This window comes from Neomonachus schauinslandi, chromosome 12 (genome assembly GCF_002201575.2).
Source record: "Neomonachus schauinslandi chromosome 12, ASM220157v2, whole genome shotgun sequence".
NCBI classification, from domain to species: Eukaryota; Metazoa; Chordata; class Mammalia; order Carnivora; family Phocidae; genus Neomonachus; species Neomonachus schauinslandi.
In genome coordinates, this window is record NC_058414.1 from 27,688,108 (window position 1) to 27,703,111 (window position 15,004).

Sequence of the window (15,004 nt, forward strand, 5' to 3'; positions counted from 1 at the left end):
AAATTGAATTAAAATGTCAGACTGGAAAATAAAAATAAAATAAAAATGGAAAGTAGTCATTCTATACAGTTTGATTCCTGACAATTTGAAACAATATATTTCCTGCATGTAAATGTATAAATCTCAAAGTTGCACTGAGGCACTGATACCAGTTTCTATCCCTTATATAGGAATAGATTTAAATTACCAATGTATAATAGCAAAGTATGCAAAGATACCAATAATTGTGTTAAATACAATTTTAAGGCCTTTCCATTTTTTAGGCAATGATTAAAGGATGTCCCTTCTTATAAATATACATTTCTCTAAATGCATTTGTTCCAGCTGGAATTTCTAAATATTCTTAAGTACAAAATTAAATTTGAGTAACAAATATAGCTTTTAAAAAATACATTAATATTTCAATATCCTCATAGGCAGAAATAGCTTGATAAGGCCCATTTATATCAAGAAACATGGAATAAAGACTGACAGTCTTCTGTTATTTGATAATTGTATGCCACATAAAATTACATATTTTCTGTTTATTAGAGAATCTAGAATTCTAAATATATCAGCATCCAGACTTTTCAATGTTCTTGACATAGTACATAATCAAAATATTAAGAAAAAGTAAAAGGACATGTCTCACTGCTAACTTTAAATGAGAGATGCAAAACTGATTTTTATTTTTTTGTATTTTAAGCATCCTACTTAAAATATATTGCTACTAATGCTACAGATTCTGAGTTTCCCTTTTGGGTAAAAAAGAATTACAACTCTCCTGGATTATAAAACATACTCCCCTGTGTGTCTGAGTGGAAGCACGAGTAGGTATGTTTTGCTTATCTTTGCTCAATATCTAGATTATATAGAGAATGAGTAGAAACAGAAGTGTTTCTGTGAGCTATCAAGTACTTCTTTCACTGAAACATGACTCCCTGATTATAGTAATACCATATCCTTTAAAGGACTCCAGGTATTTGCCACTGCCATCAAATTTTACCAACTTGACAGGCACTGTCACATTTTTAATACAAAGAACTTAATGTTTCTTTCAAGAACATTACTAATAATGCAAGTTGTAATTCATTTTACTTGAAATTCAGTATTTTGAGAGTGTTCAACCTGGAGTATTAATGAACACATAGTACATGTTGTTGAATACAGCCGACATTCTTTCTTTTTTTAAGGCTTAATAATATTCTGTTGTATGTATAGACCACATTTTCTTTATCCTTTCATCTGCTGATGAATATTTACGTTGTTTCTATATCTTAGCTACTGTGAATAATGCTGAAATGACTCTGAAGGATATTATGCTAAGTAAAATAAGCCATCAAAGAATGACAAATGCTCTAGGATTCCACTTAAATGAGGAATCTAAAATAGTTAAAGTCACAGAAACAGAGAGTAGAATGGTGGTTGCCAGGGGCTGTGAGGAGGGGAAATGGGGAGTAGCTGCTCAATGAGTATTAACTTTCAGTTATGCGAGATGACTAAATTTCAGAGATGACCTCTACAACATTGTGCCTACCGTTAACAATAACTGAACCAGGTACTTACAAAGGTACCAGGAGACTAGATCTTGTGTTAAGTATTCTTATGACAATAAAAAAACTAAAACAAACAAAAAAGGCATAGCATCAGTCCAATAAGATATAAGCGGTACAATATCAAACATAAGATTTATGTCACCAGAAAAGCCACATGTTATGATGGTTATAACAACAGATTTACTAGTTGTGTGATGATATAGGCATGCTGCTGAATGACGCTGAAACTTCGTTTCCTAAATTGAAAAATGGAGATAACACTTCCATCCCAGAGCTGTGAAAATCAAATACCATAATATTGATAAAGCTATCAAGCATCCCAATACTGACAGCCATTAATAGTAATAAACATAATGATGAAATAATGGGGAGTAGTTATAGCAGGAAAGAAACTGAACAGAATAACAAAGGATAAATCAGGTATATCATTTTCATAAAAATTTCACAGAATCGGTATAAACTATAATGTAATAATGAAATTAAAAATAAAGCCTGGGGCGCCTGGGTGGCTCAGTTGGTTAAGCGACTGCCTTCGGCTCAGGTCATGATCCTGGAGTCCCGGGATCGAGTCCCGCATCGGGCTCCCTGCTCGGCAGGGAGTCTGCTTCTCCCTCTGACCCTCCCCTGTCTCATGCTCTCTCTCTCTCTCTCATTCTCTCTCTCAAATAAATAAATAAAATCTTTAAAAAAAAAAAATAAAGCCTGGATTTTTCATTAAAATCACTGTTTCTAAGTACTATATACTATATCTTATTTCTTTCTGTTAGCTGTTTTTTGTTTGTCTTTTTATTTTTTAAACAAAGTGTGTTTGAATTGCTTTCACATATGCATTACACAAAATAGCACTGTCTGGATTTACAAGCTTGGAGAAATGCTTTTGTGATACACTATGGGTGAGAAATTCACCTAAGTTTGTATATGAGAGTTGGATGTTTTATGCACAACATAAATTCAGCTTATTTGTAGACTTAGAAGTGAAAATTGAGTGTGCATGAACCACAGTATGCTATAAAACATACCTACCTAAGAATTGGGAAACCATTTTTTCATTAGAGGATTTAAACATAGTCCTCTTCTCAATTGTATTTCACCTAGTGGCTTATGAGATTTGGATATTATTTTTATTTTTGTTTTCAATGAGAATTTTAAATATTATTGAGTATCTTTCAGTCAGTATTGTTTCAGGCTCTCATCATGTCACACTATTCAATGTTTGCCACAGTCTCAAAATGGACATATCTAGATGTCCATTCATCACCCTGTACCCCCACCCATTTACATTTACACCAAAAATATGTTTACACAAAAATATGTTCCAAAACTAATCATGGCAGTAACAGTAGTCTTTTCTTAAAATTTATATTGCTCTTGACTAGCATGCACAAACTCAAGTTGATCCTAATTTTCCAGCCTCTTTTGAAATCACTATACTCTCTGCATATTGGGATATTTGCCATTTCCCCATTTATTACCCTGTCCTTTTATTCTGTCCTTCTAGTCTTTACTGTCTTCCACATCCATCAATACTTCACCCATTTTTCTAAATCCAGCTAAAATGTGAACACCTATGTTAACTTCATGAAGTCCCCTTATTTACAGTCATCACCTTATTGAAACAAGGCACACATTATTTTTGAAATATAATAAATACAACACAAAAGTCCCACATTTAAACCCTTAAATTAGAATTAATGACTTTATCCCTTCTCTCCCACTGCATGTTGTCGGTACTTCCTTTTAGAAGAGAAGGTTGTGGATTTAGACACAAACCACTGAATAGGATGCTTGCTTCAGGTACATTCCAAAATACCCATGAAAACCTTAACTTTCTCAACAGTACAATGACAAACTAAGAGTACCTAGCTTATCAGATTTTGTGAAGACTGAATGATTCAGGAACACATTCAAAGCAGCCATCCCAGGCCATATGTTTATTACTCAATAACTGCTGTTGGCCATATAACTGTTATTATTACTGATGTTTTCGCCTATGTTGAAGTTAGATATTTACATATATATTAGCTCTTTGGGGGTAGACATTTGTACTTAACATTCCTCACCATTACTATTAGGATTTTGCTTAGGAAAAATGTTTCCTATATTTTTATTAAAGTCAGTTTTCTCTCTATTGAATCAGTCATCTGAATACAAATTACTCCCAAGCTCACTTGGGCATTGATTGTAGCAAGTGAGCAGAACTGCAGCTACAATTCTAAAGAACCCAAGATAAAAATGTTAAGCCTCCATTTTTTCCTAGTATACCCTCAAATCTATTTAATAAATAAAACTTGTATTCCAGAAGTTCTGGTTTTCTCATTGTGTCTTTCCTTTCACCTCAGCGCTCTTCTCATCACCTCACGCTGATTCTCATCACCAGCCTTTGTTATTGCTACTTCCCCAACTCTCATCCTGTCCAAATTGATCACATGTGTTACGTCTAGAGCAGCTGAGAACCATGAGGAGCCCTAGACCAGGGACATTACACTAGGGCAAGTAGAGTGTCCTCAGATGTGAACGCTGGGAACAGGGAACACCATCTGCTTAAAACCTAAAGGTATCTTCACAGTATGCTGTCAGAGTTACCTTCCATCATGTATTTTCTAAGAGTAAGTAAATCTGTAGAATTTATGTTCTTCGTGATTAAAATTAAATACCAACAAAACTAGAAAACAAACACGATTAAAATTAGCAATAGTAATGCAATGTGATAATGATATTGTATTCTAAAAAGTAAATACCTTCTTGCAATATGAACATAGTTCTAGTGTCCAGAAGCTACAGTCTTTGGGCCTAGTAGTTCAACCCTCCTCTGTGCTCTGGAATGATCTAATTTCTAACCACTTTTCTCTATTTCAACCACAGCAAAAACTTCCTTCACACAGCCCACTCTGCCCTTACTTTGGCCTATTCTTGGCAGGAGTACATCATTTGCATATCAAGTCAACCTTTGTTTCTTTCTCATTAGCCCAAAAAATTAAAGGAGTGTTCTTGGCACTCACATGATCATAATCCTCCAGCAAACAAAGAAACTAAAATCTTAACGTTTTACGTGACTGTGAGGTAGTTATCCAAATAATTTAGAACGTACTTATATTATTTTTTCAGATTATCATCAAAGTGAACCATCTGCAACAAATCTACAAGATAGCTTGCTGATGCCCATTTGAAACACAATGCAAGAGAAGGCAAATATATTCTGATCTGTGGAAATTCACCTAAGTTTATGCTGCTATTTTTCTTAAGTTTCAAATACATCAAACTAACACCTTTCTCCCCTATATATCCAACCTGTATTTCCACTATCTTAAAGTTTGGTCCCAAAGAAAATAATTTAGGCAAGGGGACAAAGAGATAAAGGAAGAAAAACACACAACCAGAGTTCAAGGGCAAGGAAAGTGTCATAGTGGAGGAAGGAGAATGGAGCAGAAGATAAAAATGGACCAAGGAGGTGAGCAGACAATGGGGTTTAGTACTACTACTAACTCTGTGTGTTTCCTGTAAAATGTAATATTGGTAACAAACAAATTAAAGTTTTTATGGATAGAAATTTCCTCTTGAAATAGATTATATGAGGAACGAGTGCAGAGAAATCAATAAAAAAAGGGAAAAAATGGAGAAAGAGTAACGGGTAGTATACACCTCCAGTGATAAGCTAGATCCAGTAAATGTAAGGTCTTTGATCCAAACTACCTACTGAGAGTTCATGAGAAGAAAAATATTTTGATTGATATGCTGTATATGAGTCAGTCCTTATATCTATACTGATTGTGAACGAAGATGCCATTTAGAAACTGAGTACTATACATAATAAAGACTTTTAATAAGTAATTGATAATGATGTCATTGCATCAATATGGGTGGCCTTTAAAAAACGGTTTAATTTTGTCCAAATTATTTTTCTGGCAATAGGTGAACCAGATCTGATAAAACATGAAACTAAATACCCCATACAAGTTAAGAATTGAATGCTAACATTTCCATTTTTATCTGGCTTTGTTCTTAGGACTAAAATGTAGTGAAATATTGTGAGGGGAAAAAAAAAAAACCTTTTTACAACTGAACCAGATAAGTGGTGGAGGTTAAGATAATATTAATATCATAACTAAGGTGTTTTCATATCAAATATTTAGTCAAAAAATAAAATGGTAATTAGAAATATTTTAAATAGGGTGGTGGGGGATTTCTGGCACTCTCTGACTCTTTCTTTTTTTGTACCATTTGTAAACTTTTTTTTCTTTTCTAGTCTTGTTTCTAATCATAACTTAGTTCTGCCTACTACCTCACTTAGTTACTAGTTCTATTACTTTTGAAAAACTGTCTTATTGCTAAAATTTAGAGTTTAGAATGTTAATAGTTCATGAAAAAAATATATTGCTAAGCTGTTAAATTCACTCAATCTATGAACTATGATGCTTTTCCTCAAGTACAAACATCAGGGTGTTTTAAAATTTAATTTGCAATATAAATGGTGGTACTGTTTATTCAGAATGGTAACTTGTACAGGTCTACCTTCCAATGTTATCCAAGCATTGAAAGATTAGGAAAGAGAAACCTAGAAACCAACGTGGACTTGTTCTAACCACGTTTTTCTCAGTCAGGAGCACAAATGAGGAACACGCTGCCTCTGGTGGAAATAATCAGTATCCAAGAAGAAATCTCCAAGGAATCCTGACTTTTCCCACCTAGGTTAGCCAACTATAAAGTAAATTCAGACTCCAATGTATGACCTAAGAAAGATGGAAAGATGTAACCTGCCCAAAGTAACTCCTCATTGTTTTACCAAGATATCTAAATTTCTCAACTTTAGTATTTCCTCTTAGAAATAAACTTGGGCTCTGTTGGGGTAAATAGCATACTGCATTGAGAGAGAGAACTCAATTAGAAAAGGTAAGATTAGATGTATAAATTAGTCAACAGAGCACTAACTACCACTTCAATACCATTTTGGCCTTGGAGATTGTAACTAAGAGCATTTGATTCAAAATTTTGCATAAAAGCAAAGCCTTATTCTTGGTGGAAAGGAAGAACCAGACAAAACATTTTATTTTATATCTAGATATATTGGTTGTCATTGTAGAAATGACCTTGGAGATAGCCATTAAGCTTCACTGCATTTCTTAACGTCCCTTTGGTTCTATTATAAATTGAGATCATGACATTATGAGAGTATTTATAGAGTTAATATTTTCCAGCTCTCATCTGGGTCCATCTTTCTTTAGATTTCCTGCCCAGTATATAGAAAAGGCCCATTTGGAATTGGAGAAAACATCCAGAGACTTTTTTGAAAAGCTATACTCCTCCTAAATTCATACATTTTTTTATTAACAGATGTAAATTTGAAGGGGAAATACCATATACTATAAGCCATTTGGGAATATTCTGTCTCATAAGGATGACTTACACTTTTCATTTGAATGGCATGGATGCTGAGAGCTTAAACTCAAAACTCATCTGTACTCAAGCTCTGAATCATTCCTTCCGTGAACTCTGCGTGCATTTTTATGATAAACACACACATGTGTATAAAGTATGTGACCTCACTGGCAGTTATCTGCAGTGTCAAGTACCATTGGCAGATACCCAAGAATTGATTGACACACATCTTATAGAACTGGAGTTAATTAATAGGCCTACCAATTCCCAACTGTACTACAGGAAACAGAAAATCTGTTTAGTACAGTAATCAATGACATACTGTGTGTGGTCAGAAGACATTCACTATATGGCAAGAGTAGATTTTGGAATACAGTATTCAGAAGTGTAAATATTGCTATTAAAATGCTAGGAGGCTAAATTAAGGTCTATCATCATAACTGGAAGACTAAGCAAGGGTTTTCTCTCTCTCTTTTTTTTTTGCAAACTGTTTATCATTATTTAAAGGAATTGTTAATTTCCTCCTACAAGATCTGTGGCTATTAAATGATAAAGGGAGTCTTGATTTGCCTCAAAAGTGATGTCTTTACTTCTGTGGCATTCAGTCATCTAAAATGGTGAGTCCATAGTACCATTTTCTAACAATGAATTTCAACAATTTGGGGAACCCAACGTAAGATAATGAGTTATTTTAATGAAAGAACACTGCAAAGAGAAAACTGAATGTTAAAGTGTCTCCAAAGGCCATGATAAAAGTGAAAAGCAAAATGTCTTTTTTGTGTGTGATAAAATTATCTGTAATATGCAAAGGCAGGACAGAGGTTTAAAAAGGATACTATTATTTTATGTAGTGTGAGGCAGGTAACAGCAAAGTATTCGTGCTACTTATAAACTAGAATATAGGACAAAGATATGTCCTGTTCTATATGAAAAGCCATCCGGGTAAGTGAAAGTTTCAAACTTCGTGACAGCAAATCCAACAATCCCAGTCTCAGTCCTGTTCACTATGTTATATCTTCCTCTTCCAGTCTTTCCATTGCTGTCATTCTTTTCCTAAGGGCATGAAACACACCTTCTCTCTTCTTCTCAACTTCACAAACAGCATAACTGTCTAAATCCAAGGGTAGGATTTTAAATTTCTCTCTTAAGGCACCTTAAGCATTTGAAAATTAAATTTTATGTTGTCTAGACAAGCTATCTTGATAATATCTTTTCCAGAATTTCCTAGATTGACTGTCTAGACTGTCCTATATTCCCACAGATGACTGCATAATCATCTTCCCTCTGACCTCCTAAAGAGTCTGGAACAGTATTTCCCAATATATAGCTGCCATGCAAATCAAGATCATTGAGCTTCTGAAGGAGGACCTCTCTCAAAAGTTCTGAGTTTCAGAATCTCAGGAAAATATTTGTATCCCAATAATCCTATCTCAAAGGAGATTAGAAGGAAAGCTTTATTTTTTACTTCAATGGAAGAAATGGCCTCCTCCATTTCCTGGGACCTGGCTCCAGACCCTATACTCTCCTTTCCCCTGCCCACCCATAAAGGGAGCAATGAATAGTTGATGGTTTATAAAGGAAATATGCTGTGAACTCTACTAAATAGCAACTTCAAAAAGAAAAAAAAAATATTTGGGGGGAAAATGATAAAAATACAAGAACAAGATACGGTATCTTAATTTAAATGGCCATCAAGATCATCTAAGCTTCAAATTTTAAAATGAAGGGAATTAAGATATTTGCAAGAATCACCTGGTAAAAATCAGAGCCCAGTGCAGTAATTTATAATATCTGATAAAGTGAGGTACAAGGTGGCACTTACTAACATGAAAGACAGCAACAGTCTGAGATGCAGGTTTATATTTTAAAAATGGTAATTGATGTTTTTTCAGTACCTACTACCTATTAGACAATGTTAAATTCCCACAAAAGCCATATATAAACAGAGACACAAAGAAAATAGTAGCTTGTTCCAGATCAAGCATCTAGTCCCAACTGAGGTCAGACAAAAGCCCTGCACTCTGGGACACAGGACACGTGTTTAACAATGATGGGATTAGAACTCCTTGAGCTTCTATAACAAAAAATGTCAGTGGGTCATGCCCTTACTAGGGGGGTTGGAAGGCAGTTGGAGTCAACCTCTCATTTACAATATACGGACACTGAAGATCAAAGGGGTTCTTTTCAGTTTTGTTTTATATACCATGAGACAGAGTCTCAGAGAAGTTAAGGAATTTTTCCAGTGCTCCAAAGCTAGTAAGCTGTAGAACAAGATCAGAAGCCAGATGTGACTCCACAGCCCGTGTCTTTTCTACTAACCTGTGCTAGGGGCTAAGCTCTCCTGATTCCATTGCCCTGTACAGCATGATCCCTGACAGACTGAAAAAAAGTGCAATATGATGTGGAAGAAGTTCTCTAGAGCTTTCTCCTGAATATGGAATAGTGGGGCCATTACCCCAGGCCTACTTTTGGGGGTGCCTGACTATAGGAACACTGAGAAGGAAGCAAAGAGGGAGAGATTTATCCAGGAGGAGTTAAAAAGTTAAGCATACAAAGTCTCCTGGACCATGTGCAGGAAATTATTTCTAATTTCATCAGTATGAAACAAGTAATTTAAGTAGAACTGCCTTTCCTTAAAGTTAGTTTTTACTTAAAACTCCTGGATATTTCAGCAAGTATACTATACATGCTTGTATCGGAGAGGAGGAAGGATGCACTGGGGGAAATAGGCTGATGAGGAGCAAATGCCTGCACTGGTGAGACCTTGGGGAAGTGTTTTAATCTTTCCAGGATCATCAGTAAAATAATAATATCTGTGTTTAGTCTAGAAACCACATAGTCTTTAAGGTGTCTCCTTATACAAAGAAGATACAGCACAAACTGTTTTGATTTCTAAGCCTTTCGGTTGAAAGAACATTTTTCCATAACTTTGGGATACCTTAAGAAAATTTAGGGAGAGAATCTATAAAGAAGTGGCTAACAGGTAAATTATCTTTTATCTTTAGGATTTCAGAAATATTTGGGGAACAAATCTTTCATCTGTTGAGTATTTCCGAATTCCAATTTGAAAGAAAATTCCGTCACAAATGATTTTCTCACATGAATGCTTTTGTTCTTCTTGGCATTTTGTACCAAAAAAATTACAAAAGAGCTGATAATTGAAGACTACGGGTATGCTACTGGTATATTGGTAAAGCAGTATGGAACTGCTTTCAATACTCTTAAGTTTTCCTTTAAATACTTCCCTAATCTCTAGTTTTACTTAAATTTACCTAACTTTAATTTCCTCGCTAAAACATCTTTTATGTACAACAAATTAAACATTTCTTTTTCTTTTCCATGCTGCTAAAATTACAGCTCAGAATACAGAAACAAAGCAAAAACACAAATGTGAATAATTTAGGTCAAACATGAGATCTGATCGTTGTGCACATATATGACATCCTTCCCTAATCCCTAGGCAGAAGAAAACAACTGGGGTGGCAGACGCTTCTGGCTGGGGATGGAAATGGAGGGGAGAACTGGCAATATACAAACGAAGGAGGAAACAGTACACATTCAGCCTGCTAACATCTGCTGCACATGCAAAATGGACTGGACTCTCTAACCCAGGGCGAAAGCAAATGCTTGCTTCCTTCCTTCTTCCTGTTCCACAGTTACTGCTGAGTGATGGTCTCATTCTTTTTGCACTCACAGATTAAAATTAATAACAGCATCTGAATTTGAAGTAGATCCCACTGAATAGCAAACCAGAAGCTAAATGAGCTGAAGAAATTAGTAATGAAGCATCTGAATAGGAAGGGGTCATGCACACAAATATACCATTTGTTTAAAAAGCCAGCTTTACCTCAGGATGATGTCCAGTTTCAATGTAGGTGCAAATTGGATGAAAAGCCCCTGTTCCACAGGCGTACAAGTGAGTCTGATTATAAGCCTTAAGCACCTTGATGAAATTAGCACATTCTTTCTGTAAAACAAAAGGAAAACGAGTGAGTTCTAGCAGTCAGCGTGACCGAGGGATCCTCGAGAGTGCTAGGCATGCTTGAACAGATTTCTTTTGTGTCCTTTTCACATTTTTAGGGCATATTTTTCTATTGTTTGTTCATATTATTAAATGAACTAAAATACAGACATTCTTTGGGGGCTAATAAAATATTCTCTTCCATCATTGTTCACTTATGAACAATTGCAATTTATTTATACAAAAGTAGAATAAAGGTATAGATCATCAATAACTACAGGTGACTTTTCTAGAGATGAGCGGAACAGGGAATTACATGGTTAATTAAAGACATTTAAAGAATACACTGGTGAAATTACTTTGCAAAAATCAGCTATAAGTTTAATTTTAGAAAAACAAAATAAAAATAAAAGATAAAACAACTTTCTATTAAACATGAATTTTAAACATCATTAATAACTAATAGTGATGGGCAGATGACTTTGAACTTCAGTTCTGCTTATTGGTAAGCTCTATAGAGCCTAAGAAGGCAAAGCTGCCTCCTCTCGAAAATGTCACTTCAGCCTCAAAGACAATGTGGATATATTTATATGAGATAGAGAAGATGTTAGAGTATAGAATGTCTATAGGTGGAAAGAGTGGGTATAATTAACAAATATTTTCAGTAGTTTCATGGACATCCTGAACGCCCACATGGATCACCTGCCCAATGAGCCATGAATCCCCCAGGTAAAGAACAGTTAGTTGTAAGAGGATATTCTAGTCATATCTTATTTTTTTTATTTTTTTATTTTTTAAAGATTTTATTTATTTATTTGAGACAGAGAGAATGAGAGAGAGAGAGCACATGAGAAGGGGGAGGGTCAGAGGCAGAAGCAGGCTCCCTGCCGAGCAGGGAGCCCGATGCGGGACTCGATCCAGGGACTCCAGGATCATGACCTGAGCCGAAGGCAGTCGCTTAACCAACTGAGCCACCCAGGCGCCCTCTAGTCATATCTTATTATTATTTATAGACATTTAGACATCCCTGCCATTTTATTTTCTGAATAAAAGATCACTTAAAAATAAAATAGGCAGTTAACTCAGTAGAATTTAAATAAACATTCGGAAAGAAAAAAAAATAAAATGGACAGAGCTATTTATATTCTTTCTATTTATTCTATCTGTAGGTCTTGTGAAAGAAATTGTTTATCTGTGAACAGGAATTTCAGCCTTTTGTCCCTGTTGATAAAAGATCTGGGGGAAAAAAATCAGATAATCAGAATATAAACTGATAATCTTATTGCCCAAATAATCCAGAGCAGGGAAGACTCAAGTTTTGCAAAATATTTTTAAACAGATGAATCTCTATCAATATTGTAAAAAGAAAATAAAATGAAAAGAAAAACCCAAACTGTCAAAACAGCTTCAAATAAAATGTTACAGTCTATTAACCATATAACAAGTATTAAAAATTGAACACATATGAATAGAAAATATGAGTTCATCATGGAATACATAATATCCACTTTGAAAAGAGTCAAATGTATATTCACATGCTAAATAATAAAAACTTCATTGAAAATTATTTTGTTATTGGTCATAGACCATCCTCACTAATTTTATATTTTTGCCTATAAACATTTGGAAATAAGAACCAAATATGTAACTAGAAATGCAGACAAAGATGAAAAGCAGACTATATTGCAAGCAAGGCTGGCAAACTAATTGAAGGCTGAGTTGATCCCAGCACCTCTAAGTGTACAACACTCCCAAATTCACTCTCTGTGACGTGACTTTTCAAGTGAAAGCTCAGAACACATTTGGACTTTCATAGTCACTTAGAGTTTATAACTGAGGTGTTACAATAATGTAAGTACATTTTCCACATGACCTTTATATTCTGTGTTTGCAGCTGATAATTTTGGTTTTACCTCTATGCCCCCAGAAAATAAGGAGCAGACAACCAAACTTGAGCAGAATAATTGTTATTTAAATTCAAATAATTGCTTTCCATCATCTCTGATTTTTCTGGGATGAAACCTATGGATGTCCTATAAATATACTGTTCCAAAGGTGAAGTAGACCAATTTAAGGTAAAATATGTAACTTCCTAGTTATAACTCCTCATTACTTTCTTAACACAGGCTGAGTATTTTAGAGGAGTAACTAAAATAAACATCTAATTTCTACCACTGTTTTGCCACTTCAATCCAGACTCTCTTGTCTGGTAAAGCATTTTAACATCTAAAACTAAGCTCTGAAATCAATTAATTTTGCAAGTTGCTATGAAGAAAAATTTCCTAACTTGAAGGGTATATAGATCTTACTCATATTTAAAGCTACATCTGAGATGAAACAGATAAAACCTACCTTCCAAGATTCTCAACAACAAACTCCCCATTCTCTAACAGTTTCTCTCCTCCCAAGAGGCTAGGGCATGAGTCTAGGCAGAGGAAAGAGGTTGTGGAGAGGGAAACATCTGATAAACTCATTTACAAATGAGGCATTCATGAGTCTTACCCAAAGGATTTATTTGGACTTTAAAGGATATTCAGTCATTTGCAAAGAAGTCATTTTCAGGAAAATGTTTTACGGCACCCCCTTTTTTGAAACATGTAGGTGGCCACATACTCTGCTTTTACATAAAGACAGCCATCCCTAATTGTGGACTCAATATTATAGCAGTCATGATTATAAATAATCAGTTCCGGCACCATATGTTGAAGCCAAGAAACTGGCTGTGTATATATTGGTAAGCAAACGAATATTCTAATAAATAATAGTGGCAGAACCAGATGGATGTCTTGTTCATTTTAGAGAAGAACAGGGTTTCAGTTTGTCTGCCGTGCCTTTAAAGATATGCATGCAATTTTGAATACAAACTCAAATTCTCTAATCCCATTAGTAATACCTAAGAGCATCCTAGAAATGGGAGAAGGGATCCTAGTTCTCCACAATAAAAAAGAGGAGATATTTTATAAGCATGGATACTGGTGAACACAAATGAAGACTCATGTCATCTCTGTAAGTGTTATGAATCCTAAGATCATAGAATTTGTGAGTTCATATCTCTTATAGATTGGGCAATTGATTAGCAATAATTAATAATTAAAAACTCAGGGTTCTTGAAAACTATGGAATTGAGCTACACTGAATATCATAATTTTGTTTCCCATTAACTGTCAAAGAAGCATCACTATAGTATGACAGCTATCCCTCTACAGAGCTGCTGGGAAAAAAACAGTTACGGGACCAGAGCTGTGATACCTGGCTAAGGGTTCTACTGAGAATACTGATAACAGAGTCTATCTGTGCTACAAATGGAGTAGACCCACCCTATTGGCCTAAGGCTTGGAATGATCCCGTTCATTTCCCCAATGAACTCTCCTAGTTGGCAAGCAGGTTGTATTGTTGCCATGCCCAGGGGCTAGCTCAATATTATTTTGAAGTGAAGGCAGATGCAAATAGAACGGGGAGAAATTTCTTAGGTTTGTAAAGTAGGTTACGACATTTGAAATGAAACAAAGAAATTGAATGAAATAATTTCAAAATTGGTTAAAAAACAGCTGCAAAGAAACAGTGAATTAAAAGTACTGGACAGAGAAGAACCAAAAACTTGAAAGAGGCATTGTTAGTAAGGATTGTTCTTTAAAACAGAAAACCTACATAAAAGAGTATCAATTCTGTCATTCATTTGCCTTCATTCTCTAGCTTGTTGCTGCCAAGGGTTTTTTTGTGTGTGTTGTGTGTGTGTGTGTGTGTGTGTGTGTTGTTTTGTTTTGTTTTTTTTGAATGTTCCAAAACAGGATATTCATTTTATTTGAAAGCAGCCTGGACATTCCTCTAAAAAAGAAGGAAGCATGGCAGAAAAAGGAAACACACTTCACACATTTCTGTTCTAGGGAGACAGAAGAAGAGTGATTCTGACCTTTTCTTGAACCGTGACGATTCTTAAAACTTAGAATGTAATGTACTTTTTGGCATTAAACTACTGCACTGCTTTGCTCAGCACCAGTGGATTTACAACGCAATAAAGAAAATGTAATCAGTTCAAAATGAATTCATTTTTCAAACCTTGATCCTTTTTGGAACTTAAGTTGATATACACAGACAAGTTTAGCAACAAGTTGGCTTCCTGAGAGTCAGGCAACCA

The 15,004-nt window shown here is 35.0% G+C and overlaps 1 protein-coding gene across 1 annotated transcript in view; it reads right to left on the bottom strand.

Moving 5' to 3' along the window:
• SEMA3A (semaphorin 3A) overlaps nucleotides 1-15,004 on the bottom strand; it is a 202,670-nt gene that overhangs the window by 113,174 nt on the left and 74,492 nt on the right. The window contains exon 4 of the mRNA XM_021689684.1: nucleotides 10,756-10,875. Within this exon, the coding sequence (XP_021545359.1) occupies nucleotides 10,756-10,875 (120 nt within the window). The remainder of the gene's footprint in view (nucleotides 1-10,755; nucleotides 10,876-15,004) is intronic.